Source organism: Marmota marmota, unplaced genomic scaffold, assembly GCF_001458135.2.
Source record: "Marmota marmota marmota unplaced genomic scaffold, marMar, whole genome shotgun sequence".
In the NCBI taxonomy this organism is placed as follows: domain Eukaryota; kingdom Metazoa; phylum Chordata; class Mammalia; order Rodentia; family Sciuridae; genus Marmota; species Marmota marmota.
The window spans coordinates 3,213,230-3,239,711 of NW_026000139.1; the positions used below are offsets into that span (position 1 = coordinate 3,213,230).

General features: G+C 58.1%; 2 protein-coding genes and 1 long non-coding RNA gene across 3 annotated transcripts; all 3 read left to right on the plus strand.

Moving 5' to 3' along the window:
- Positions 1-8,343: 8,343 nt before the first annotated feature.
- Positions 8,344-15,406, plus strand: Sdsl (serine dehydratase like). The gene is made up of 8 exons (XM_048785674.1): positions 8,344-8,840; positions 10,485-10,665; positions 10,766-10,805; positions 11,425-11,564; positions 12,676-12,764; positions 13,456-13,683; positions 14,243-14,442; positions 15,013-15,406. The coding sequence occupies exons 2-8, from the start codon at positions 10,507-10,509 to the stop codon at positions 15,201-15,203; spliced, it is 1,047 nt and encodes a 348-aa protein (XP_048641631.1). The 5' UTR covers positions 8,344-8,840; positions 10,485-10,506; the 3' UTR covers positions 15,204-15,406.
- Positions 15,407-15,826: 420 nt separating this feature from the next.
- On the plus strand, positions 15,827-21,353 carry LOC125611276. Its single transcript, XM_048785675.1, has 6 exons — positions 15,827-15,899; positions 17,422-17,578; positions 17,836-17,946; positions 18,367-18,469; positions 20,980-21,117; positions 21,232-21,353. The coding sequence occupies exons 1-6, from the start codon at positions 15,827-15,829 to the stop codon at positions 21,349-21,351; spliced, it is 702 nt and encodes a 233-aa protein (XP_048641632.1). The 3' UTR covers positions 21,352-21,353.
- Positions 21,354-21,357: 4 nt separating this feature from the next.
- Positions 21,358-23,682, plus strand: LOC107158668. The gene is made up of 2 exons (XR_001505636.2): positions 21,358-22,355; positions 22,668-23,682. It is a non-coding gene; the product is annotated as an uncharacterized LOC107158668 (long non-coding RNA).
- The last annotated feature ends 2,800 nt before the right edge of the window (positions 23,683-26,482 follow it).

Sequence of the window (26,482 nt, forward strand, 5' to 3'; positions counted from 1 at the left end):
GTCACTACCACCACCATCAACACAAACACCAACATCACTATCATCACTATCACCACCACCACCACCACCACCACTACCGCTATAAACAACCATCACCACCACCACCACCACCACTACCATCACCATCAACCTCACCACCATCATTATTGCCACCACCACCACCACCACCATCACTACCAACACCACCATCACCATCATTACCAACACCACCACCACCTTCACCATCACCATCACCAACATCATAATCAACACCTCCACCATCACCACCACCATCAAGGAACTGGAGCATGTTGCATTTGAAAACTCCCTGCCCTAAACCAGTCCTTGGGTCTGTCCCTGGCTGTGAGCAGAGGTCCGTCTGTCCACAGGCGCGCGCAAACTCACACACACAGTCTGGCTGGTTCTTTCCCTGGGCCTCTCAACAAAGCTCTCTTGTCGGCCGGCCGGGAGTAGAATGTCGATGAGCCAGAGGGCGACCAGGGCACACTCAGCTCGAACGGCCATGCCCCTCTGTGGGACAGGCTGTCCCGTTTTTCTGGCCCTCCCTGATTTTGCACAACATTTCCAAGCCCCCTCCCTAGCAGGATGTCCACAGGGGTGTGGGCTGGGGACACGAGGTGGCAGAGCTGGAGTGCTGTGGGCACCCTGCAGACAGCCGCTCTCGTGTGTCTGATTGTATACAGCCGGCACCCACGCAGCCAGAGCTGGGCCGATCCCACACCATGAGTCTGCCATGTGGGGTCGCCCACCCCAGGGGAGCAGGGGGTGGGCGTCTTGGGCCCCACATGGAAGGCGAGGAGACCGGCTCAGAGGCTGGGACGCCTGCCAAAGGCCAGCAGGTGGCAAGTGGCAGCTTGGGAGTATGAATTTGGGGACTCTGAGTCCTTTGTGGACTCAAGGCCAGTGGGGATAGGGGACAGAGGGCACATGGCCAGGCTGGTCACATTCGGAAGCCCCAGATTTAGGTTTAAAGGGCATCTCCATATGAGGTAATCCCGTGGCCCAGGTGACAGGACTGAAGGGAGACGTCCCCTTTGTCACCTTCCCTCCTTCATCTCCGTCTCACGGATGCTGGGAAGGGAGCTGGGGCTGCAGGCGGCAGGGACTAGGGGACAACTCTGTCCTGAGATCTGCGTGTCTGACCCACTTATTTCAACCAAGACGTGTCGTGTCATCGTTGGAACAGACGAATAAGAACCCAAGGGGACAGAGAGAAGGCGCCCGGCCTGTCCTGGCGCCTGGCCGGCCCTTCATGTCTGGAAAGAACAACTCGACTGGGAAAACAATTCACATGCCGGACAATTCACTCACGCACAGGGTCGTGACTTTAAAACCCGAAGAAACCCTGTGCCCACAGCAGACGTTGCTCCTCCTCTCTCCCCTGCGCCCTGGTAACCGTCAATCCACCTGTCTCCAAGGTGCTGCCTGCTCTTGGATCATTCTCCTTCCCCTGTGCCTGGCTTCTGTCACTTAATAGTGTCTCCCAGGTTCCTCCATGTGGCAGCATGACGCCGTACCCTTTCCTTTTAGAACACATAATATTTCATCATAAGGACATCACCACATTTTATTTATCCGTGCAAACATTTTCCAAGTTCAAATCAACTTGCTGTGTGACCTGTGTAATATGCAAGCACTTCTCTGTGCCTCCATATCTATGATTAGATTTGTTATAAAGCTTTAATAACTTAATTGATGTAAAACCGTCAGGATAGTGCCTGGTGCAGACTGTGTACTCAGGAAGCAATGGTCAGCTGGGCACGGTGGTGCACACCTCTGATCGCAGCACCTTGGGAGGCTGCGCCAGGAGGATCACAAGTTCAAAGCCAGCCTGGGCAACTTAGTGAGGCCCTAAGCAGCTCAGTGAGATCCTGTCTCTAAATAAAACACAAAATAGGGCTGGGGACGTGGTTCAGTGGTGGAGCACCCCTGAGTTCAATCCCCGGCACCCAAAAAAAAGCAATGGCCATTTTTAGTTTCTGGTGTTCAAAGGACACTTGTGTCCCTGGCTCTGGGTGACGGACAGAGCACAGAAGCCCTCTTTTCCCACCTGGGTCTCCTCGAGGCCGGCCTCTCCCTGTTAAGATGGACAAACTGAGGACTTGCTCTGCCCCGGGGGAGGCAGGAGCTGGCCGGGGAACCTTGGGCAAGCGTCTCCCACGTCCCCACGTGCCACGTCCCCACGTCGGCTGCTGTTACATCACACCTTTCTGGGAAGTGTCCCCTGTCCCTGAGGACAGTCAGGTCAGAGTGTCCTTGGGAGCTAGGTGGGGATGTGACGGGTGTTTTCACAGCTGGGGGTGGGCGCTGTCCCCTGGCCTCCCTGGTTGGCAGGTAGCTCTGGTGTCTTTGATTAGCTCAGGTCTCAGAGTCCTGAGTCCATTCCCCTGGGCTGGCACTGCCACCCAGCTGTGTGACCTCGGGGTGGTCACCTCACGGCCCTGGCTTCCTTTCCCACCCTTGAGATGGGGACAAAGACGCGGCTAGGCATTGCAAGGTTAGAGGCTGGGCCTGAGCGAGGGCCCTGAGGCCAGCAGCTGTGCCCGTCTCCACCCTTTTCCTTGCCCTCCCCACTGTCCCGGACTTTGGGGTCCCCCTTGGTGCTCAGCTGTCCTTCCTGCCTGCTCCCTGCTGTGCCTGGGCTGGAGCTCTGGGGCGCTCTGCAGCCAGGTGGCCCGGTCTCTCCCCAGTGGGGCCACAGCAGCCCAGAACGGGCTGTGCCACCTCCTGCCTGCTCCCCTCAGCCTCTGCTCCCTTCTCGGGCCTCCAACCACTCGCTGCCTCCGTCCCTCACGTTACGGGTATCCACTGCAGCCTGAGCTCCCGGCACCCAGAATCCAGCCAACCTCTACAGCTAGCGCCTGCCCAAGCCCTGGGATCTTGGGCCTGGACCTCGGATCTTCTTCCCACAGGTCCACCTGGCTCCCCTCCACACCCGAGTGTCGACTTGCCTGTCACCTTCACAGAGGGGACTCCCTGGCCCCTATCTAAAACCACCCCGCCTACCCTTGTCTGCACAACTTGCCGCCCCCACACCCGCTGGCCTGTGAATCCCTCCTGTGCTGAATTCCCTGCACCCAGGACAGGCTTGGCACACAGTAGGTGCCCAGGAAACTTGGCTCGGTTCACTGTCAAATGAAACAAAGGAAAACATCCGAGAAGTTCAAGAAGGACAAAGGGGGATGCCGAGAGGTCCCGGGCTGTGCAGCCTGGGCCCTGGAGGGCTTCCGAACGACCCCACCCGACCCCTGTGAGCCCGGGGACCTGCTCCAAGAGGGACTCCCCACCCCTCTTTTAGAGGACAGGCCCAGCCCTAAGCCTGGGCACTTCCAACCCCCACGCGGCCTCCACGGACCGGCTTTCCCACCTCCCGCCCGCTCCTCCCCTGGCCTCCCTCTCTTTCTTACTCTGGGGACTGAACCAGAGGCGCTGGACCACTGGGCCACCTCCCCCGCCCTTTGACATTTTGAACTTCGAGGCAGGATCTCGCTCAGTTGCTTAGGGCCCTGTGGGAAGAAGGTCTTCTACCTAAAAAGCTGTTGTTCCTTATCTAACTGCGACTCCCCCAAACCCCCTGGAGAAGTTAAATGACATTTTTTTTTCTTTGTGAAATGGATCCGACCCAGCCTGGTCTCCCTGTTTTGGACGCGGTGCACCTGTGGCCACAGTCCAGCTTTCGAACTGGGTCCTAATGGGACCTTTTTTGTCCTATTAGAGGGTGCTGCCTGTGGCCTTTCAGCTTTGCGTCATCTCCAAATGTGACAAACAGCTTCTCGGTGGGACCTTGTGTCTAAAACTGCCACCACGGCCAAGGTCAGGCACCTGCAGCCAGGCGGAGCCTCCCGCTGGGGTTCTTGTCATGCATGGTGGACACGTGGGAGGGGGAGCCGGTCAGCTGCCCTCTCTGAGCTTTTGTCCAAAGCTCATTGACAACCCTAGGTGCGGTGGCTGGTGGCTCCTGCCTGTCATCCTGTCATCCCAGCGGCTTAGGAAGCTGAGGCAGGAGGATCCTGAGTTCCAAGCCAGCCTCAGCAACTGTGAGGCTCTAAGCAACTCAGTGAGACCCTGTCTCTAAATCAAATGCAAAATAGGGCTGGGGGTGGGGCTCAGTGGGTGAGTGCCCCTGAGTTCAGTCCCTGGTGCCCCCCCCAAAAAGAAAAAGAAAGCCCAAGACTTCTCAGCAGAGTCCAGTCTCAGCCACGCGGATGGACCACCTGCGCCATCCCACACCTCCCTGGGCCTCCCTGACCTGGCTTCGTGTCATTTCAAGCTGATACTTCATCTGTGTCATGGGGGGATTCCCTTCTTTTAGGGTGTCAGGGGTGTTCAGGGGACCAGGGCAGCAGTGGGGGTGCTGGTGGTCTGCTCCCACCCCAGGTGGCCCAGGGTCACTCCCAGCTGTGCTCCTGGTACCCGGGGGCAACCATTCCGCAGCAGGCGGGAGGCAAACTCAAGGTGTCCCGCGGGGCTTGGCCTCCGCCTTAGCTCCTTGTGCTTCTCCCAGAATCTGAAACGGCGGCCACAAGCTGCCTCTTCCTCTCTCTCTTTTTTCCTTTGGGGGCACCAGGGACTGAACTCAGGGGCACTTGACCCCTGAGCCACACTCCAGCCCTATTTTGTATTCTATTTAGAGTCAGGGTCTCACTGAGTGGCTTAGGGCCTCGCTGCTGCTGAGGCTGGCTTTGAACTCAGGATCCTCCTGCCTCAGCCTCCCGAGCTGCTGGGGTGACAGGCGCGGGTCACCGTCCCGGCTGCCCCTACTTCTTTTCCCTTCTCCCCCCCACATTACACATCACCACCGTCTCCTTGGAGGCACAGACTGAGATCTAACTAGATCTGGACGACGGCTTCCTGCAACCCCACGCCACAGCTTCACGTCCCCTTGCAAGTGCTCAGAACTCCATGACCTGATAACCACCCTCAGATTCACTCGCCACCCTCTGCCCCTGAGGGAGGGAGGGAGGGAGAGAGAGAGACAGACAGACAGACCTCCTCACCAGGGTCTCAAACTGTTCTAACCCGGGCAGGGCCAACAGGGGCCCCTGGGTGTCGGGTTAGCGTGGGGAGCGGTCAGGACGGGCTGGGTCAGGGCGGCTGTCCTACAGAGGACAGGGCCACTCAGCCATGGCCTGTGAGTGCAGCCAGCCCAGTCCCCTGGCTGGGCGACCGCCTCCTCTAACACGGCTGGAGACGCCGCCCTTGGAGGGCACCATGATGCACGGGGGCCGAGAGGTGGGCCACTTGCTGTCACCTGCCCCCCGCCCCACAGCCCTGCTCCTTCGTCATTTGGTGAAACTCAGAAGGTGCGTGACTCAGGGTACCCGCGAAAAGTGCGACCCTGGTGGTGACGATCGCCATGTCCAGACTCCGTCCTCTCTCCACGCAGTGACCCTGCCTGGGAACGCCAGCTGCGGGAGAGGATGGTGAAATGAAGCTTAATAAGTAGCCAGGGGACAGGCCAGGGTGGCTGGGTGGCGGGCCGAGGTGTCAGGGACGGGACTGGCTGGCGAACATGGCCAGTGGCCCGGCCCACCCCACCAGCCTTTCCTCACTGCAGCCGGAGCTTGGCCCCGGCCCCTGGGTCTGAGCCCTGGCTCTGCTGCTGTGTGACCTTGGGAAAGTGCCTGGGTCTCTGAGCCTGTTTCCTCCATGCAGGGTTCCCTGGGGTCCCCACTTCCCCAGGTAGTCATAAGTGTTCTGTGACAGAAGGATGCCACACTCCCAGACCTCGGGCATTCCCCCCTTTGCAATCTGTGCCATATTGTCACGTCACCTCTTTCCTAGGGGTCATAATGACAGCAAAGAGCAGCAAGAACACCCAACCCCGAGCACCGGCCACTTCTCTTAAGGCTTCACAGACATTTGCTCATTGACCCTCCCATCAGCTCTCATAGGAAAGGATTATTTCTATCCCCATCTTACAGCTGGGAAATCAAGGCACAGAGAGGTCAGGTGACTTGCCTGAGGTCACACAGCCAGGAAACAGCAGAGCTATGCTTGTACCAGGGCCTGGCTCTGGGGTCTTCGATCTAACGCCTCGGCACACCGCCACACTGGACATTCTTCTACGCTTAATACTTTAAAGAGATTGCATTTAAACATTTTAACACCTCACTTCTCCCTAAGCATTAATATCCACAAAATTATGGGTTTGATATTATACACACACACACACACACACACACACACACAGTGTATATGTCTCCTAATGCACACAGAAGTAAACCCCCAACTATTTAAAAATCTCCAACTATTTAAAAGCTATTTCTGCTAGTCTGGTATACAGTAGGCATGAAATAAGTGTAGCTGTGCTTCCTATCTAAGCCCTAGCCATGTGCTGGAGCCGACCTCCTCGGAGGCCCTCCCAGATCCCTCGCCCCTGCTGCCCTCTGGTAAACCTCTGCCCTCTGACCTCCTGGGGTATGACTGTCACGTATCAGGTGGGCCTCTCTCTCCCTGGTTCGACCACCTGGCAAGGACAGGGCACCTGGCAAGGGTGGGGCGTGCTCAGTGTGAGGCTGGGGAGAAACTCGCCAGAGTCCTCATGGCGGGCGGCTACCTCTAGACAGCGCCACTTGACGCCACGTGTCCAGGAGCTGATCCTCAACCCCGGGAGGTCACACATGGCCCAGGGGGGACACACAACACTGGGTCCTCCTGGGATCTCGACTTTACAAACAGGGAAACTGAGGCCCAGGCGTGTGTGCGTGGCTCGGGTTCACCAGGGAGGTGGCAATGGAGACGTCAATCAGACCCAGTCACCTACAGGCCTAACGCCCTCCGTGACTCCCCAGTGCCCCTGGGCAAGGTTGAGGTGCCCTGTCACTGGCTCAGACATCCCTGTGGCTCCTGCCCCGTCCATTGTCCCCAGGCCACTTGCTGCTCAGCCCCTGCCTTCTCCTCCAGGCAGGTCCCTTGCTCTGGGCTCCGCAGCCCCACTCACTTCCCAGCTGTCCCCATCCCTAGCAGAGATGACAATTCCTCTTTTGTGGCACCCAAAGGTGCTGTGACGACAGGGGACACCTTATCTTGTTTGAGGCTAAAGGTCCCAGGGATTGGCACATAGTAGGTGTCCAATAAATATTTATTGAGTGAATGGATCAGTGGTCAGCCGCTCATTTGAGCAGTAACTGGGCCCCAGAGTTGGGTGTGAAGTCTCCGAGCCCCTCTCATGTGACAGATGACGGTTACCTCCTTGTCCCTGCTTTCACGTTTCAAGGGAAGGGGTTTGGCCTGGGATGAGCCCAGGGCTCGGAGGGAGATTGGGAGAAGTCTCTCACGGGAGGGGGTCTAGCATCTCTGCCCCTCGCTAGCTGGGCATCCACGGCCAAGTGAGTGTCCCTCTCTGAGCCTCCCTTTGCTCCTCCATCTGACAGGGGAAATGCACACGGGGAGGCTGGGGCGGCTGTGAGCCTCAACCTCCCCCGCTTTCTGCCTCCGTCCCAGGCAGCCTTGGGTGGGAGCTGCCCCTTTAACACAGGAGGCGGGGCCAGGGCCAGGGAGGCTGGCAGGGGCTGGCAGGGGCTGGCAGGGGCTGGCTGGCAGCAGCCAGGGCCCAGCTTGGGGACCGCTCAGGTAGGTGAGGAGCCGGGAGCAGCACTGTTGGGTAGCGTGTGAGTTGGGGGTTCCTGGTCGGGGGCCAAGGTCAGCTGGGTGGACGGGCAGAGGGAGCAGCAAGGTCTGAGCCCTCCCTGGGGACGTGCGTCCGCTCAGGGTGCCCTGCAGGGGACCCTGGGTCTGCAGAAGGTCCTGCTGGCCAGAGGGCAGGGCTGGGCACCCCGCCAGGGACCGGCCCCAGGCTCCGCAGGGATTCGACTGTGGAGGGCCACCCAGGTAGCCCTCAGGGTCAAGGCATGGAAAGTGAGGGCCCCTTACCCCAGTTCACGGGAGACCATGAGGCCCGTGAGAAGGGACAGCCAGGCCCTGCATGGCTGGGTTCTGGGCCCCAGCCCCGAGTCCCCACTGCCTGTCCCATGGGGAGCAGGCCCAGGCTGCCACCAGAGTCCTGGTGGCTGCCACTCTGGCAAGCACTGCATGTCCCTGGGCCAAGGCCTCAGTCCGCCTAGTCCTAAGGGACCAACCTGGCCTTGATAAGGCTGCCGGCCTTTAACTGATGCCTGCTGTCTCTGGGGGGATGGTTGCTATAACGAAGGGGGCTGGAGACGCGTGGGGACCGAGCTGGGGGCACTTGACGCCTGAAGAAGGTGGCAGTTATGTATCAGACGCCCACACCCTTCATCGTGGCCACGCTAACAAGCAGGGGACAAGCAGCGGACGCAGCCCACACTTCCTAGCTGGATGACCTTCACAGCTGTGTGACCTTGGAGGTGACCCCTTTGGGCCTCATGGGCTAGTAAATGGCCTCGGTGCTGTCTGAGCGTCAGATAAGAGGAGACATAGGGTGCCTGGCAGAGTGCCCGGCTCCCAGCAAGTCCTCGAGGCTGTCGGGCCAAAGTCTGCGCCGTCAGCACACGGCCTGGCTCAATCCTGCCGCCACCCTGGGACACACAGCTCCTCTCGCCTGTGGTATGGCCAGTTTGCTCTCGCTTTCCGGGTCTTAGTGTCACGTCCCACCTCCTGCACGTCTTTCCTGGCCTGCACACCCAAAACAGGTCCCCTTGATCTTTATTCACAACTACCTACCTGTGTTTCCGCACGCGGCCGTTTCCACCATTTCTGACCATTTTGTTTGTCTGTGCTGTTATTTGTTGCATGCTGTTCTCCTCATCAGACGCTCAGTCAGCTCTGAAGTGGACGCCTGCCTGCTTCACTGTGCTGTCCCCAGTTCCTGGGTCAAGGCCTGCACCTTGTGGGTGCTTTAGAGACAGGATAGAGTAAGGGTGAGTGTGCTGGCATTGTTAAAAGGCCCCAGTGAGCTAATACCCCAGAGAACCCGGCCACTGTCTGCCACCTGACCACTGGTAGCTGTTATCCTTATTCACGCACACCACAGGCTGAGAATTGGGGACTGTATTTATCTCCATTTGACGGAAGGGGAAACAGGCACAGAGAGCTCAAGACACTTGCCTGGGTCACACAGCCAAGGAACTCAGAGCTGGTTTCTAACTTTGATCCTAAACCCCAGGCTTTTGGGCTCCAGAATTGGGGTGAGGATGTGGAGAGGCTCGGACTTCGCCCTGCCTTGTGGGGCGGGGGTGGGGAGGGTAAGGAGGTGCCAAGGGCACAGGGTCAGATGAAGTGCCAGGAAACCTGGTCCTCTCTGCTCTGCGGCCTTTGGAGACTAAACGCGGACCCCAAGTCCGGCTGTGTAGGGTGTGGCGCGCCCCCTGGTGGCCACCGTGGAGCAGGGTCCTCCCGGGGCCTATTCCTTCCCTGCCCATCCGCCCACCTGCTCCAGACCTTGTCCCTCTGCAGAAATGCTCTCCCCGTGGTCCCCTCTGTCATCCCTCCCGAAGCCCCCCTGTGACGACCTATGGGTCAGAACAGAGTTCAAGGTCTCGCCCTCTAGGTGGAGTCCGGCCCCTGGGGAGGAGGCTGATCTAATCTCAGCCACACACCCCCCCATTCCCGCTTCACCCCAGCCCTGCCAGAGCAGGTGACAAAGAAAAATTTAGAAATTAAACCTTTAAATCCCTCGACCAGCCATGAAACCGAGCAGCGGTCACATATAATGAGATGCTTAGAATTTCCTTTGTTTCTTTTTAATTCTTAAAATTTTCGCAGCCCTGGGGATTGATCCCAGGGGCACTCTATCCCCGAGCCACACCCCCAGCCCTTTTTGTTTTATTTTGAGACAGGGTCTCCCTAAATTGCTGAGGCTGGCCTCAAACTTTCCATCCTCCTGCCTCAGCCTCCCAAGTAGGTGGGATAGCAGGTGTGAGCTACACCATCTTGCTTTTTAAAAGTAGCACCATTGGACATAATTTACATAAAATCCAATCATCTCACTCTAAGTATGGAGTGCAATAAGTTTGGACAAATGTATACAGTGGTGAAACCATGTACTTTTTTTAAAAGTGCTTTTAGGGACACATGCTGGCATGTTTCCGGATGTGATAATCGGGGAATAATGGTCATAACAATAATGGAGAATACAAGAATCCAGGAAGCAGGAGGGACAGGGATGAGGGTGCAGGCCTTGTGTCCTCGCTCACTGAGGCCATGTGATGGCCACAAGGGGTCGCAACCCAGCTCTGGATGCCACTGGACCCCCAGGGGTCGCTCCTTCCTGTGTGGACTCCTGTGATTCCGACTGCCCACCTGGACAGCGAGGTCTGACCTCTGCCCGACGTGTTGTAGGTGCTCAGTGTCCCAAGGGAACTTGGATGAACTCATTCGTCATGAGGGGTCACATCCTGCCCGATCAGGCCTCCTGGCCAGAGGGGAGGCTGAGGCCCAGAGAGGGGTAGGTGCTTGCCTGGGGTCTCCCAGCTCGGCAGCCAGCGGGGCTCAGGGTGCCCAGGCCCAGGGCCTCAGCCTCCCCGCCTCTTGCCTGGAGCCCTGAGGACCGTGTGCCCCTGCAGGACCGTCCCCCTGGTGGCTGGGATGGAGGGCGCCCCGACTGGCCACTTCCACACGACCACGCCTCTGCTGGAGAGCTGGGCGCTGTCCCGGGAGGCGGGCGTGAAGGTCCTCCTCAAGTGTGACAACATGCAGCCGGCCGGCTCCTTCAAGATCCGGGGCATCGGGCACTTCTGCCAGCAGGTGAGGGCGTGTGGGCGGAGGGGGCGCGTCCAGCTGCCCGGCACTGGCCTCAAGGCCGCCTGCCTGGGCTAGCCCCTGACGCTATTCCTTCTCTCCCCAGACGGCCAAGAGCGGGTGCAAACACCTGGTGTGCTCCTCAGGTGACCCCACCCCTTTCTGCTTTGTGGGGGTCCTCCAGGCAGGGCTGGGGAGGAGAACCTGTCTGGGGTGGCTGTAGATGTCCAGGGCTTGGCCTCCTTATCAGGGTCAAATCTCAGGCAGCCATCTCTTAGGTCTTCTCAGAATCGGGGACTCAGGGTGGTAGCACCAAGTTTAAGCTGCAGTTTCCAAGAACTGAAAATCCTCAGGCTGTGTGGCTTTCAGGCTCAGCTGGATCCAGGCCGTCTCTTCTGCGGTCCTTCCTTTCCTATTTCTTTCTCTCCTCTACCTCCGTCTTACCCAGGCCTCACGACAGCAAGATGTCTGCTGGAGGGACCTGCTGTCCTGCTATCTCCTGACTCGAATGAAGAGAAAAACTTCTCCGCAGCCTTAGTATTCCTCTTTGTGGCCCAGCCTGGGTCACTACTCATCCCTAAGCCAGTCGTGGGTCGAGAGGTCAAGTTCTCCGATTGGCTCAGTTTAGATCAGGTGTCCACCTCTGCAGCCAGGGGACGAGTCAGTGGGGGGGCATAAGTGTGACTCCCAAGGGGGTGGAGGGAGAGCTGGGGGTGTCAACAGGCCCAGGCCGCTCTGCACATGTCACCCCTTCTCTGACCCCAGGGGGCAACGCGGGCATCGCTGCCGCTTACTCTGCTCGGAAGCTTGGCATCCCGGCCACCATCGTGCTCCCCGAGACCACTTCCCTGCAGGTGGTGACGAGGCTGCGGGGACAGGGGGCCGAGGTGCAGCTGGCTGGAAAGGTGAGGACCCAGGGAGGACAGCAGCCACGGGGACGTCCCCACCCCTCCTGCCCCTGGGGGAGTCACCTCCTAGGTCGTCTCTCAGGACGGCTGAGCTGAGGAGGGAGAGAGGGGGGTATTGTGCACTGAGGGCCAGGACCCCACTCGCCTCTCCTTGTCCTCAAAACACCTCCTCTGGGTGACCCCATCAATCCAGCCATCCTTCCATTAAGTAGCTTCTCACCTCCCTCTCTCCCTCTGGGGCCTCCCACCTACTCATGGACTCATCCACCCATCCAGCCAGCCACCCCACCCATCCATCTATCCATCCACCCATCCATCAATCCATCACCCACCCGCCCACTCATCCACCCGCTCATCCTGTGCCCGCCCCTCCCGGCCATCCTATGTCCCCTGTGCCTGTGCCTGCCTGGGCCTGCCGTATCAGGGGTCCTGGGTGCGGGCAGGACCCTGTGGGCTCTGCTCGGGCACTGGCGTGTGTTGGGAGATGCAGGTGTCCAGCGGGAGACAGCCAGGTTGGTGGTGCCATGAAGCCCAGGCCCCAGGGGAGGCAGCAGCTGCTGCTGGAAGGGGCCGTGTGGCCCAAGCCCAAGCCCACGCTGGGCAGAGGCTCCACTGCCCTCCCCGGGCTCGCGGAGGCGGCATCCCCTGCTGCACCACGGGGCAGAGGCAGGTCGTCCGGCAGAGGCAGCACCCTCTCCTCACGGCCATGGCCAGAGGGTCTCAGATGGAACACGTGACGTCCCTTCAGACCTTTGCTCAGAGCCCACGCTGTGCATCCTGCCACTGGCCACTGACCAGAGCAAGTCCCAGTGGATACCAGCGTCAAGAGGCCGGGTGGGCTCGGCCACAGGCACGCACCTGTGACGCAGGAGCAGTGGGGTCCTGGACACGGGCCGCAGCCCAGCAGGGTGCGCCTCAGACTTGGGGAGGGGGACCCGGAAAGCCCCCCCAGAAGGGTCCCCTCAGTTGGGTCTTGAAGGAGAAATCTGCGGAGAAAGGGGGCAGAGGTGAGGCCCTGGATCTGGGCGTCTGGGAGCCTCGGCACCTGCCCTGGTCTCTGCGGAGCCGGCGCCTGGGGCTTCTGAGGGTCCCTTCTGCTTCTCCTCAGATCTGGGATGATGCCAATCTGAGGGCACAGGAGTTGGCCAAGAGGGACGGCTGGGTGAACGTCCCCCCGTTTGACCACCCTCTGATATGGTAAGAGGAGGCCCAGCACGGGAGACCCTCACCAAGTCAGGTCCTGCCCTGGACAGAAGGGAAAGCAAGGCCCGGGAGGGAAGGACGCTTCCACAGTGGACAGAGGGGGTCCAGGCCCTGCCTCTGCTGCTCGGAGACCCCGTGACTACATAGCAACCCACCTCCCTGCGCCCCAGGATCCAGATCTGTAAGACGGAAATGGTGACGCTAAGTCCCCCTGACAGACGGAGCAAGGGCTTTGGGGCCCACCCCAGGCTAAGGGCCTTCCCTGTGCCCTCCTGTGTATCCTCCCCAAAGCCCTTGGGTGCACTGTTGTTAAAACCATTTCACAGGCCAGACCACGGAGGCACAGAGGGGTTAGGCAACTTGCCCAAGATCACACAGCCAGTACTAGCCCCACAACTTCAGTCAGCTGAGTCCAAGTGACAGGCCCGTCCCCTCAACCATGTGCACTAACATTTTGCCTCTTACCAAAATTGTTGGGGGACTCATTGGGGTCATGTCCAGGAAAGTGCCTGGGAGGTGGTGGTGGGGGTGACTGAAGGAAGGAATGCAGGGGACGATGGGCCCCCACAGGGACTCTCCTGCCTGCTGGCTGTGGGAAGGGGACGGAGAGGGATTTGTGCATATGTGGGGGCAGCCCACCCCTATCCAGGAACCTGTGGTGTCCCCCCCCAACTCCTCTCTCCAGGGAAGGCAACGCCAGCCTGGTGCGGGAGCTGAAGGCCACCCTGGGGACCCCGCCAGGTGCCGTGGTCCTGGCAGTGGGCGGCGGGGGACTCCTGGCAGGGGTGGTGGCCGGCCTGGTGGAGGTGGGCTGGCAGCACGTGCCCATCATCGCCATGGAGACCCGAGGGGCGCACAGCTTCAGCGCCGCCGTGGAGGCAGGCAAGCTGGTCACGCTGCCGGACATCACCAGGTGAGCCCCTGCCAGGCGCTGGAGGGGGCCGTGGGCGGGCTGTTGTGCCCAGCGCCTCCTGCCCCAGCCAGCAGGGTGGACAAGGCCCGAAAGGGGTCTCCTTGTCCCCCAGGCACGGTACTGAGGGTCTGATTGGGAAGCGCTGAGCAGCAGAGGAAGGGTGGGGTCCCCAAGCCTCACCCACTAATAGAGCAAGTCCTCCTTGGTCGGCTCCATTGAAGAGCAGGTTGAGCCAGATGCAGGGCAGTTAGGAAATGAAGACACCAAGCTGCCCCGGACAACCAAGTGGCCGGCGGTCCTGCCCCCAAAGGGGGACGTGCTCCCTGGGGCTTTGCCTCCTGTCTGTGTGCCCCACAGTTACAGACAGTGAACTTCTTGTGTCCAGGCGTCCCCGGGTGGAAGGGTCAGGGTGACTGCTGCCACACTGGTCATTCTCAGGGTCCAGGAGTCTGGTGCCCCGGGGGGCTCTGGACAGGGGGCATAGTCTTCGCAGGGTGTGGGCCCGTGGGGACCAGCTCCCCCAGCTCCCTGCCCTCCCTGGCCTGCCTGCCTCCTGCAGTGTGGCCAAGAGCCTGGGCGCCAAGACGGTGGCGGCGCGGGCCCTGGAGTGCACGCGGGAGNTGGGCAGTTGTGCTTGGGGCCCTGGAGCAGGTGCGGCGGGTGGAGGAGGGCGTCCCTGCCTCTGCATGCATCCCTGGCCCTGCCCGCTATCCGTTTCCCAGGACAGAGGGCTAGTGACTGAGTCACCGTGGCACCTCCTCTAGGAAGCCCCCAGGTCTCCGCCACAGTGCCCAGGCCGGGGACCTCCTGTGCACCAGCCCCTCGGTGCATATCCCGGCTGGTTCCCATCTGTCGCCACCAGACGGCCAGCTTCACGAGGGCGGGGCCGGGTGGTGTCCCCTGGGGTCCTTCCAGCACAGGCTCCAGCAGTAGGCCCCGCGGGGATCTGCTGGCTGAAGGGATGGGAGGGAGGGGGCATGGAGAGTGGGCGGGACAGCCATGGGCGAGGCTGATGCGTGATGTGGAGTCGGTCGGATGGACGGATGGACGGATGGACGGGCACAATGATGAATAGACATGTTGATGGATGGACAGACAGACAACCGAATGATGGAAAGGAGACGGATGGATGAATACGTTGATGGATGGCCACCGTGACGGATGGACAGACAGGCTAGTGATGAATGGAGAAGTGGACGGCTGGAGAGAGACATGGTGGGGTGACTCCTGAGAGAGGGTCAGGCCAGTGACAGATTGTGAGGAGGTGGCCGGGTGGCCCCTGGAGCCGGGGGCCAGCTGAGCCCGGCTCCCTCTGCTCCCGCCCCGCAGATGACGAGCGCTTGCTGGTGGAGCCCGCCTGCGGTGCAGCCCTGGCCTTCATCTACTCGGGCCTCCTGGGGAGGCTGCAGGCTGAGGGCCGCCTGGGCCCCCTGGCCTCTGTCGTGGTCATCGTTTGTGGGGGCAACGGCATCAACAGTGGAGAGCTGCAGGCTCTGAAAGCCAAGCTGGGCCAAAGCTGAGGGTCCCCAAGACCCGCCCGCGAAGGCTGTGGACACGTGGCTCAGAGGCTCAGGGCCTCTGCTCCAGGGGATGACTGTGGGGGCTGCCTGGACATTCAAGATGCCCTGCTCCTCCTCCTCCTCCTCCAGAAAGCCCTCCAGAACTGCTCCTGGGGCTCCTGGCAGCCACGGCCAATAAAGCCCTCTGGGCCAAGTTTGCCATCTCCTATGGATCCCGTCTTTCTCCCTCCGCTAGCTCAAGGAGGCACGGTGACAATCCTAATCCTGTCCTGTGACAGGTGACTGCCCACACCCAGCTGTGCTACAGGAAGCCAGCCAGCCCAGGTCCTATGAGGGCTCCCCTCACCTACAGGGCCGGCTCAGGGGGCCCGGGTCAGGAAGGACAGGGACATTGTCACTCATCAGATCTGAGGGAGAGGACAGTGTCTATTGAGTGAATCACGTGCCAGGGACTCTTCTAGAACTTTCTACCCACCGTCTTCCTTCATCTCCTCGGAGGTGCTATGAAGTAGAAGCCATTATTCCTGCCCCTGATTTACAGATGGGAAAATGGAGCAGGGAAGTGGACAGAGGTCACCCAAGGACACAGCAGGGACGGGACCCAGCCAGGTTCAAACTCTGCAATGTCCAACGTCACTCCATGTGGCTGGGGGCTCACCGTGCGGGAGGTGGTGGAGGCGGGGTTTTTGGGAAGGGGTAGGAACCCAGGTGGTCTGGACGCAGGTGACCCCGGGGAGCAGGAGCCCAGGGCCCCTCAAGGTGCCTCTTAGGAAGCAGGATGGAAAGTCCACTTCCTTGTGGCCACAAGGGGGCAGCAAAGGGTCTCCTTCGGGGCCAGCTGGCCCAGGGCAGGAGGCCGTGCGGCACCCTTGGGGTTCTCCTGGGCTCTCCCTCTGTGGGCCCCTCACTGGCCGGGAGTGCCGAGGCCCCAGAGATGGGCCACAGGGTCTTGGCACCAAGGAGCCTTTTCTAACCCCTCACAGCCCTGCTAGGAGACAACTCAGAGGTCTGGACCACCAGACCTACCGAGAGCCCGCCTCCCACCCCTCCCGCAGCCCCCTCTCCTGCCTCCTGTGGGCTGTGTGACCTTGGACAAGTGCCCTCCCTCTCTGGGCCTCAGGCTTCCCCTCAGTGATGTAGGAGGCCCTCTCACCGCTGCTGACCTCCCTCTTTATGCCAGGATACTTCCTCCACCAGGAAGCCCCTCCTTGCTCAGGAGCAGGGTCTGAGCCTGCGGTGACCAGTGGGGCTCCCTGTCTCATTCTCTCTTTAACCTGTGGTTGCCAGGGATGCCGCCCCCCCAGAGACCCCAGAACCAGGCCCTATTTCCTGGGTCAAAATTCACTTTGTGGATTCCCCAGGACAGAGAAGACCTTATGAGCTCTGGAGCTGGATGCAGCTGGACCTGCACCGACTCTGCTCCTGCTGACCTGCATGGTGACACAAAGGTGGCCCCTGAGTGCCTCAGTGTGCTTTCCGTAAAGCAGGCTGTGGAGGGCTGTCACTATGGTTGGCTACAGGCAGTCTTTCAATAAATGCCTACTGTTCCTGTCCCCTAAGCCTCCCTCCTCCCACAACCTGGGTGGGGAGGAATTAGGATTTATTCACATGTGGACTCCTTTCATCTTATCTCATAATGATCCTCGTGGTGGGGTAGTATCATTATCCCTATTTTGTAAATGAGGAAACTGAGGCACAGAGCAGTTGAGCCACTTAGCCTGGGTCACACAGCTGTATGGCAACCCTGATATGTAAAGAGTATGTAATCCCTACTGCTCTGCCACCTCCTTTCCTTTGCTGCCACTGTGTCCCAGGTGCTCTGTCTCCCAGGGGGCCCCGCCTGCCTCATGTCTGTGGCTGTCCCCCTGGGACAGGCCTCAGCTGCTGCTTGCCCCTCTCCTGGTCTCTGGAGATGCAGATAAGAAGCCGAAGGCGCTGTTGACCCCGTCCAGATAACACACATCAGTGGGCCAGTGTGGCCCCTCCTGGTTGACACCCAAGGCATGTGGAGGAAGGGAGGAAGGGTCAGGGCTCAGAGAAGGGACAGGAGCCATTACGATTGGCTGCAGCAAGGCTGGCCGTGCAGGTGGAGACTCTTATCTCTCTGCCTCTGCCTTCTAGGGCCTCCAAGGAGGTAACTGGGACAGGGTGTCTCTGTGTTTGTCCAGGGCTGCACCGGGAACACTGCAGACCACGTCACCAGGTGTGCACATGTGAGATACACCCAGCCTCCCACGCCCACTGCAGCGCCTTGAAGTGGAGGCCCCTCTGTCCTCCACCTGGTTGGTCCCAACACCTCGGACTCCAAGGGCCTCATCTCCATCTGGTCCTTCAGTCCTGCCTTCAAGCCAGGTGACAGAGAGACGCAGGCAAAGGTAGTGTTCTGACCCCAGAACTGGGTGGTGCAGGCTCAGCTGCTGCCGCCCGTCCCTCCCCAGCCTGGGCAAGAGCCCCGTCCAGGGTCCGGCCAATGCTGCTGCCTTGTGGATAATGGCCTGACCGTCCTAAGGGGAAGGGGCGGCTTAGGGTGGCTTTGTGTCTGAGTCCCCTCCAGCCACTATGACGAAATCCTGCAGACCTGGCAGCGTGACTGGTGGGGGTTTATAAAATAATAGAAATGTACTGATCACAGTTCTGGAGGCCGCAAAGTTCAAGGTCAAGGTGATGACGCCTCAAACGTCTTCACACTGCAACCCCACACGGCAGAGGGGCAAGCGTGGTCCCTGGGCGCCTCTTTCTTCAGGCACGAATCCCCCCATTAGAGTTCTGTCCCCATGACCTAATCACCCGCTCTTAATACCATTGCTGTGGGGTCAGGGTTTCGACATAAATTTAGGGGGGACACGAGCATTCTGATGGTGGCACTTCCTGTCCCAAGTCTTCTGTTGTGTGCACACCTGTGACCCTGCACGCGTGTTTGCACGCACCTGAGCGCACTCGTACGCCCCTGTCCATCAGGAGCCTGCTTGGTGCTTTGCAATTTTGCACTTGACATTTATAATCCCGTCACCAGCCAGAGCTCCCACCTCTAGGTCCTCAGTGAAGCGGGTCGAGGGTTGTGCCTGTGGGAGCGGGAAAGCTCCTGCCACTTCCCGGAATCCAGGGGAGGGGCACTTGACTCCCGCCTGAGCCAATCCGAGCATTGCATCTCCCCGGACCACAGCGATTGGCTCCAGGGTGGACCCAGCCTCCGAGTTGTCCAATCAGAATGGCTCCCGGGGTTTTGGCGGGGAAGCGGAGCATCCCTGGACCCTCCGATTTGGCAAGTCAGTAAATCCTGCTCTCCGTGTCGCCTGGGCTTGGGGAGCAGGGTGCGCGGTGGCCACTTGTCTCCAGTTGACTTGACCCGCTTTGGGCTGCCGGCCTGGCTCGAGTCTTATCTGGGCTTCGCTTTCAACAAAATGAGGGCAGCCCTCGCTTTGAATCCACTTTTCTTCCTGCTCCAAGGGACCTGGGAGTTCCTGCTGCTTTTACTGTAGAGCGAGGCAAAGCTCCCTGGGATGTTGCTGGCCGGCGGAGGCCAGGGATCGTAAAGATTGCAGGATTTTAAAGTCATGGTGGGCAAGGGTCTCTTGGAAACGACTAATGCAAGGGGTGGGCAGGTCTGGGGGAGCCTGGAGCCCCCTCCACCGCTGGAGCACAAGCCCTTCAGGGAGGCAGTTCCCTCGTTGGAGGGGCTGGGAGGCAGCACCCTTCTTAATGTCTTCTCTCTAAGCCTCCTGGAGGCCGGCAGGGCTGTCTGCAGAGAGGGATGGGGGTGGCGAGGTCCAGAGAGGCACAGCTGTCCATGCTGGGACATCGAGGGCAGGGACGCAGGCTCTCCCCACTGCCCTGGCAGGGTGTTTTGTTCTCATGAGGACTCATTGGGGACCTCAGTGTCCTGCAACTCTAGGGTCAGCCTGGGCACCTCTTGTCCCACGCTGGGAGTTTTGGGGAATCCATCCCAGACCCACACACCTGGTTTCTCTACATTGTGTTCCTGGTTCGTGTGTGGGGACTGGAAGGGTGGCGGCCATCTATGCTGGGGAAAAGTGCCCGGGGCCTCCAAGCAACATTGACCCCTGCCTGAGGGTCCTTTACCAGGGGTTTCTAAGTCCAGGGATGCAGCCAAAGCCCCACCCTCATGGAGCTTACGTTCCAGTGCAGAGATATGGACAAGGACAGGCCCCCAGTTAGAAATGTAACCTGTCACCTACTGAGAGCTGCTTCAAGGAAAGACGAGGCAGGGTGAGGAGGGAGAGAATGACAGGGACGAGGTGGGGACAGTTTTCTTGTGTTAAAGCCATCCTAAGTATCACGCAGTTCTGCTTATACAGTAGGCCAAGATGAGTTTTTAACAGATAAAGAAAAAAACTTAAATTTAAATGTAAGCACAATACTGCATCCTCCCATCACCAGCCATTCCTTGACACTGTCTAACACGGGGTCTCTGTTCCATTTCCCCCAGATGGTCTAAAAGAAAAGTCTTGTTGGTTTGTGGAGGCAGGATCCAGTCTTGACAGAGTATTTGGTTAATTTGGTTCCTAAGTCTTTTGTCTATCACAGTTAGTTGAGCTGGTGGCGGTGGGAGGTCAAAGAAGCCCTCTTTGAAAAGGTGCAATCTGAGTCGAGGTCTGAAGGCAATGAAGGAGCAAGCCCTGTGGAGGAGGCAGGGGAAGAGCAGAGGGAGCAGGATGTGCAAAGGCCCTGAGGTAGAGTTGTGTGAGCAGGCCAGTGTGGCTGCAGGGGAGAGTAGGAGAAGATGGACAGGGGCCTGGTGGTGTACCTCAGGGTGTGGCACTTGCTTAGCATGTGTGAAACCCTGGGCTTGATCCCCACCACCACCACAAGAAAATAAAAAATTCAGTAAACAAAGAAAAGGTGGACAGAGAGGTAAAGGGTATACGGAGGTGGGGGGTAGACAGAAAGAAAACTTTGTTTTTTCCTCTGGGCATGAGGGAGAGTCACATATGTGGCCCCATTGTGGCTGCCTCCCTGGGTCCTGTCCCCAGCCTTGGTCTCTATCTCCTGTCCCGTGCAAGCCTGACCTCTGCAGTGGACATGCTTGGTGTCCCTTCTCTGAATCATAGCCCCCTCACCAGGAGGGTGCAGAGAATCCCCAGCTGCCGAGGGTGCTGGCTGTGCCTGCATTGGCATCTTGTCCTGTGCCCTCCGTCTCCAGGCCCCTCCTCTCACCCGCCTTTGTAAATCACGCTGGGAATTCCCATCTAGACTCTGAGGGTCTAGGTGGACCCTCTCCCCACCCTGTGTCCCATCGGCCTCTCCCTGTTCCAGTGTTTGTGCTTTTTAAACTCCACCAAAAATGTCACGGGCAGGTTTCTCGCTCCGCTTCCAAACTCCCTGATAAATTCGACCAGCAGGGCAACCCCAGGAGAGGTTTTCTGGAGCAAGAAACCCCATAAATCACCCCGCTGCCACTCCGGCGTGGGCAATATCTTATGTAAAAAGGTGTTTCCTGGGAGCGCCACAGGCAGGAGAATCCTATTACAAGCCGCCCCATTAATTATCAAGAGTCAAGTCGACCCTTTCCTGCGATTTTTTATCTTAAGTCCGAAAACTGATTACCTTCCCCAATCCTTCCCCTACCAAAAAGATCTGAAGAATAAAATAAATGTTTCAAGAACAAATACCAAAGTTTCTCCTTTCAGAGGGGACCCGGCAGGGAGGGAGGCCGCTGGGCAGGGTCCTTTTCTCTTCCTTGGAGGTTGAAGTGGTCGGGTGCTGAGCCTGCGCCTGGTGCATTTCTTGGCCTCTTCGGCCCTTTCCCATGTTACAGATGGGGAAACTGAGGCTCGCCCGAGATGACATGTTGGCCCCTTCTTCTGAGATGGTGCGGTGGGCAGAAGATGGGCTTGGCTGGGTGTTGAAAGACCCAGGTTCAAGTCCTACCTCTCCTTACTGGATAGAACCCTGGGTAAGTGAATTAACCTCTCTGAACCTTAGTTTCTTCTTCTGCAAAATGAGGAATAAAAGCATCCTCCTTGGGACAAAGGACACCAGCCAGGCACGTCTCTTTCCTGGGTGACAGGAGGCCACTGTGTCTTGGTGCAGCCCCGTCTGTTTGCCACCCAGCGGCCAGACAACCAGTAAGAGGCAGATCCACGGACCTCTTCCCCCACTTAAACGGAGGATAAAGAGCTTCCCCTGATCTTCATCTAGGCAGGACCCTTCTCCTGCAGCCTGCTGCTCAGGGCAAGGCAGGGTCTAGGATGAGGCGAGAGCAACCTCTGTCCTGGAGCAGAATGGAAGAGGTGCCCCAAACCTCCACTATAAAAAGGAAACGCTTTAAAAACTAAAATGGATGTAAACGATTCATGATGAATGAAATAGAAAACTCTAGGTAAAGACAGGAGCTCACCAGGCACTTGCATGGCTAACCTGTCCCCTCACCCCTATCCCAGGTCTATCAGAGCCTGTGTATCTAAAACGTGGCTTTTAGAGTCTAGTAAGATGGGGGCACACTTGTAATCCTAGTAACTTGGGAGGCTGAGGCAGGAGGATGGCATTGGAGGCCAGCCTCAGCAACTTAGAGAGACCCCTGTCTCGAAATGAAAAATAAAAAGGGCTGGGGATGTGGCTCAGGGGTAAAGTACCCCCAGGTTTAATCCCCAGTGCAAAGAAAATAAAAATTAGTTTGATGTAATCTTGTTTGCAATATAGATATAAACCATCACATCAGTTCCCATGAATAGACACAACTATTATGTATCAATTAAAAATAAATAACTTAAAAAGGTGGCCCTTTTGTTTGCAGTGGGTTATTTTACATTCATTTCGATGCCTTGAGGTATTAGTTTTAAATGCTATTTATCTGGATTTCTGAGTTTGGGGTGTGCTCGCTTCAGTTCTGCACCCAGGGCCATTACCCACTTGCCTTCCTGTAGGCTGGCTGGGCCGAGCACCCCGCCCGGCTCCCGGTTACTCTCCACCCCACCCCCTCTCTTCCTATCTCTATTTGCAGTTTTTGTTGATTTTCTCCCTTGGTGACTGTCGTCTCTCTGAGCAGAATCTCAGCCCTGGGAGAACCAGGACCAGATCTGTTCACATCTGTGACTGAACCCAGAGGAGCAGCCAGTTCATGGGAGACCTTCCACAAATATTTGCTGAAGAGCTGAATGAACAATCAAATGAACAGAAGGTTCAGGAAGCCAGGTAGAGGGCTCCAGGGTTTCCAGTCCACCCCCCCTCCCACCCCCCATTTTCCACATGAGAAGTCTGTGGCCCAGAGAGGGTGAGGGACCCAGTCGCGGTCACACAGTAATACCATGGCAAAGCCAGTCTCAAACTGAAAACCCATGAGGCTGTGTGGTTACCACGGAGAGGTCTCTGGTCACCTGGAATGGGCCAGTTAGGGGACAGTTCTTTCTGAGTAGACGTTCCTGAAACATCCTCCCCTAACCCATCCGCCATCCTGGGTTTTGCCATATGGATGGGTCACCTTCACTCTCGTTCTCTGGTTCATAGTTTTCTAGAAGCCTCCGAGGCTGTTGGAAAGAAGACCTCATTAGCAGTGTAAGTGGACAAACAGGGTCACCTCCTAGAACCAGGCAACAGTGGAGACACCCGAGGATAAGGGGACAACATCGCTACATTGTCTCCAGCTCCACAGTGGCTGGGAAACAGGTGCGGCTGCCTAACACCCAGATGGGCTCTGGGGAGGGTGCACCTGGCGTCTCTGCAACTCCCGGCCCCAGGGTTGCCTGCCCTGCACCGAGGACACCCGTTCTGATGTCAAGGACCCCAAACCGCGTGGGAGGCCCACACCTGCTCCAGCTGGACCTGCTGCTGCCCGCTGTAGCCTGACAACCTTGCCAGCCTGGAAGGTGGTCCCCACCGTGAGGGGGGGGGGCGGTCTTCAGGTCCCTGGAGATAATATCAGGGCATCCCGCCCTCCCTGGTGTTTTGAATGGTCACAAACCTCACCGCAAGTCAGGAACATTCAGCCCGTTCAGAGTTCTGTGCAGCCACTTCTTCCTCTTCCAGTTCTAGAACATTCTCGGTTCTGCACAAGGACACCCGCACCTACTGAACTGCCACCCAGTCCCCCGCCCCTGGCAACCGCTGGTCAGCTCTCTGCGCCTGGGACTCCACCGTCCTGGACATTCCCTATGAACATAATCCTCCCGTGTGTGGCTTCCTGGTGACTGGCTTCTGCCACTTAGCACAACTTGGGGGTCCCCTCCATGCCGTCCTACGTGCCGCATCCTGTTCCTCTGGTCGTCTGTTAATGGCACATTCCTTTTCAAACAGATTATTAAAATAGTCCCCCCCCCAGATCTTGACCTTCGCTGTGCTACCCCCCGTTTCCCACCAGACAGCAGAGAGACTCTTGAAGAAGGTTCTGGAAGATGGTAGTTTTTTTGTCTGTGGAATCTGTGACGTTATTCTTTGTTTTTTTTTTTAAAAAAAAAGCTCCAAGCACTTCTTCAAAGACGAAAATAGAATTGCCAAGAAGAACGGCAGCATCAATCCATGGAAATTAGTGTAACTATGTTATTATTTTTTCATTCATGTTATTAACTCAGTGACTTTCCTCATACCAGGGACTGTTGGGATTTTGATATATGTGGCCGTCTTTCCTCCTAACCATGAGGCTTGAGGTTAGATATTGTTATATCCTTTTTATAGGTGGCAAAGCAGAGGCTCAGAGAGGTTGAGTACCAACCTCAGGTCACACAGCCCCTGGGCTCAGGCTGTGAGCAGCCTGATAACGTGTCACAGGTACAGTGTGGGTTGAGATGAGGACACATGGACAGAGGTGTCCAGGAGGGCCAGCTACTTCATCTTCACTTGGTCAGTTTGACCAGCAAAAGAGAATTTTTACCCTCAGATTCGGCCCCAGTGAAAATGGACCATTGAGGGTCTGGAGGTGATGTCTAAGCCGATGCTTCAGGAAATCAATGTGTCCACTGATACCTGGGGGCCACCACTTCCAGGTGCTGCTGCTGCTGTTGGCGTTCCTGAGATGGAACTTTGGGTTGCAAGGGGCTAGCAGATTTGAATTCTGCTCCCACGTCCACTGTGAACTCTCTGTGGGGCTTTAGGCGGCTCTCTTGCCCTCTCTGAGCCTCTGCTGCTTTCTTTGATTAATGAGGAGGGGACACCGATTGTCCCCTTCCAGAACATTCTCTGAAGAGTTAGAAACCACATACAGGGGCTGTGTCGTGGCTTCTGTAATTTGCCAGAAAGCCACGCCACCTGCGAGGGTGAGGGGTGTCCTCCTAGAGTCCCCGGGAACCCATCAGCCGGTGACGGGAGGTGGTTGCGGGCAGGTGGGGATGGTCCTGAGCCCTGGCATCGAAACCAGCAGGCAGAGCCCAGGGGTGGCGTGGCCCTGGAGGAGCGGCTGGAGAGGTCTCTGTTCATCATCGAAATGGCGCATTTGCAATGATCGGTTGCCCAGGTGTTAATAACGCTAATGGCAGAGGAAGGGTAAACTTGGTCACTCGGCTGAACAGAGAAATATGCAGAGAAGCGCTGGGGTTTCCATAAATCAGCCGCGTGCCGCGCGACCAGGGAGGCAGGACTTAAAATTCCAGTCAGGAGATGGGCATTCTCGGGATCTGAGCGGAGAGGTAATTTATTCTGTTTATATCTTTTTACTGCACTACAGGACTTGGGAGCAGGGCCCTCCGCAGCCATTCTGCATTTTAAATATTAGTCCTGAGCACGGCGGGCCGGCCCTCGTGCTCCGCGGGGCATTTATTTGGGGGCAGCAGAAGAGGGACAGGGACGGCAGGGAGAGGGCGGGGAGAGGTGGGGTTGAACTGATGTTGGCCTGAATTAGGGGTGGCGGGGACAGGTGACAGCCCCTTTTTCCAGAGCTGGGGGGACGTCCCACCTCCACACCTTACAGTGGTTTTTTTCCCCACCTTCTTGGAAGCCTTTTATTTTAAAATGATAATAGATCCAGGCGATGGGGAGATAGAAGATGAACGGATACATTAACAGAGAAGGAGAAGGACAAGGACATCCGGGGCAGGGGGAGAACAAGGGCAGCCTGGAGAGGCCAGGTCCTCGGGTCTTTGACCTTGGCCATCTGCCTACGCCCTTTGCCCTTCGAGCCAGCTGCTGTTCATACGTGGAGGGGGCTTTTTAACAAACCCAGTGGAGGTGCTAGAGGAAGAACCAGCATTGGCCAGGTCCTCTCTAGAAGACCCCCCTCCCTGGTCACCGCCTTCCCTCATTCGCTCATTCATTCACTCACTCTCCCAGCCATCTTCCCATCCGCGGGTTTGTGTCATTAGACATCTGTGCAGGGCTCTGTCCCGCACCCAGGGGCAGCACAGATTCTCAAAGCAGAAAAGCCTTGATTCAAAACCCGGTCCGGCCCCATCCACAGCTCACTTTACCCCTTGGACCTCAGGCTCTTCTTCTGTGAAGTGGGGATAACAACACTCATTCAGAAGAGGGTCATGAGGTTTAAGGGGGACTCTCGTCAAGGGGTCCAGGCAAGCAGAATCCTGTAGGGCTGGTGGGGGGAAGCTCCATCTAGGCAAAGCCGCCTCGGTGGGGTGGGCCTTGGCGTATATGCCATTTTATCAAACACCCCCTCCCGTCATACTAAGAAGACGGCGGTGGGTGCTGAATCTGGATTCTGGAGCCCTCCCCAGAGACCTTGATGGGGACCCCCAGGTTATCTAGGGATCTCCTGATTCAACGAGGCCTGGTTCTTCCTCCCACACTAAAGTCACAGGCACCTGAACGGCAGGAATGTGCTGTGTGACGTGGGCCCACCTGGGTAGGGATGGGGGCGTGGGGTTTTTGTGTCCATGGGGGTTGTGGGGGAGGGGTGTGCACACGTGTATACAGGTCGGTGGGTGTGTGTTCACACACTGTTCTGAGCACACATATGTCACTGTGGGTGCCTGCCACGCACCTGCCTGTATCCACGTGTGTCTGCATATGCAGAGGCTTGGGGGGGGGGCGGTGTCCATGTGCCCGGTAATGCCGTCTGCAGGTGGTTTCTATTGTACACACGTGTTTGCATGGGCGCATGAGCTTGCGCGTGCCCACACGTGTCTCTGGTGTGTGTGTGTGTGTGTGTGTGTGGGCACCTAAAGGGGGTAGCGGAGTCTGCTGCCACATTGATGAGCTCGCTGACGCCTCTGGGCACAGGTATCTCCTTCAGGCAGGTGGCTGGGTGACAGGACACCGTGGGGCCTGGGCAGTAGCGGTGGCACCCCTGAGGGGTGTTCCTCCTGGAGCAGGCATCCTCCCTCCCTCCCTCTCCCTCTCCCCCTCTCTGCCTAGCCCTCCTCCATCTTCCTCCCCCTCCC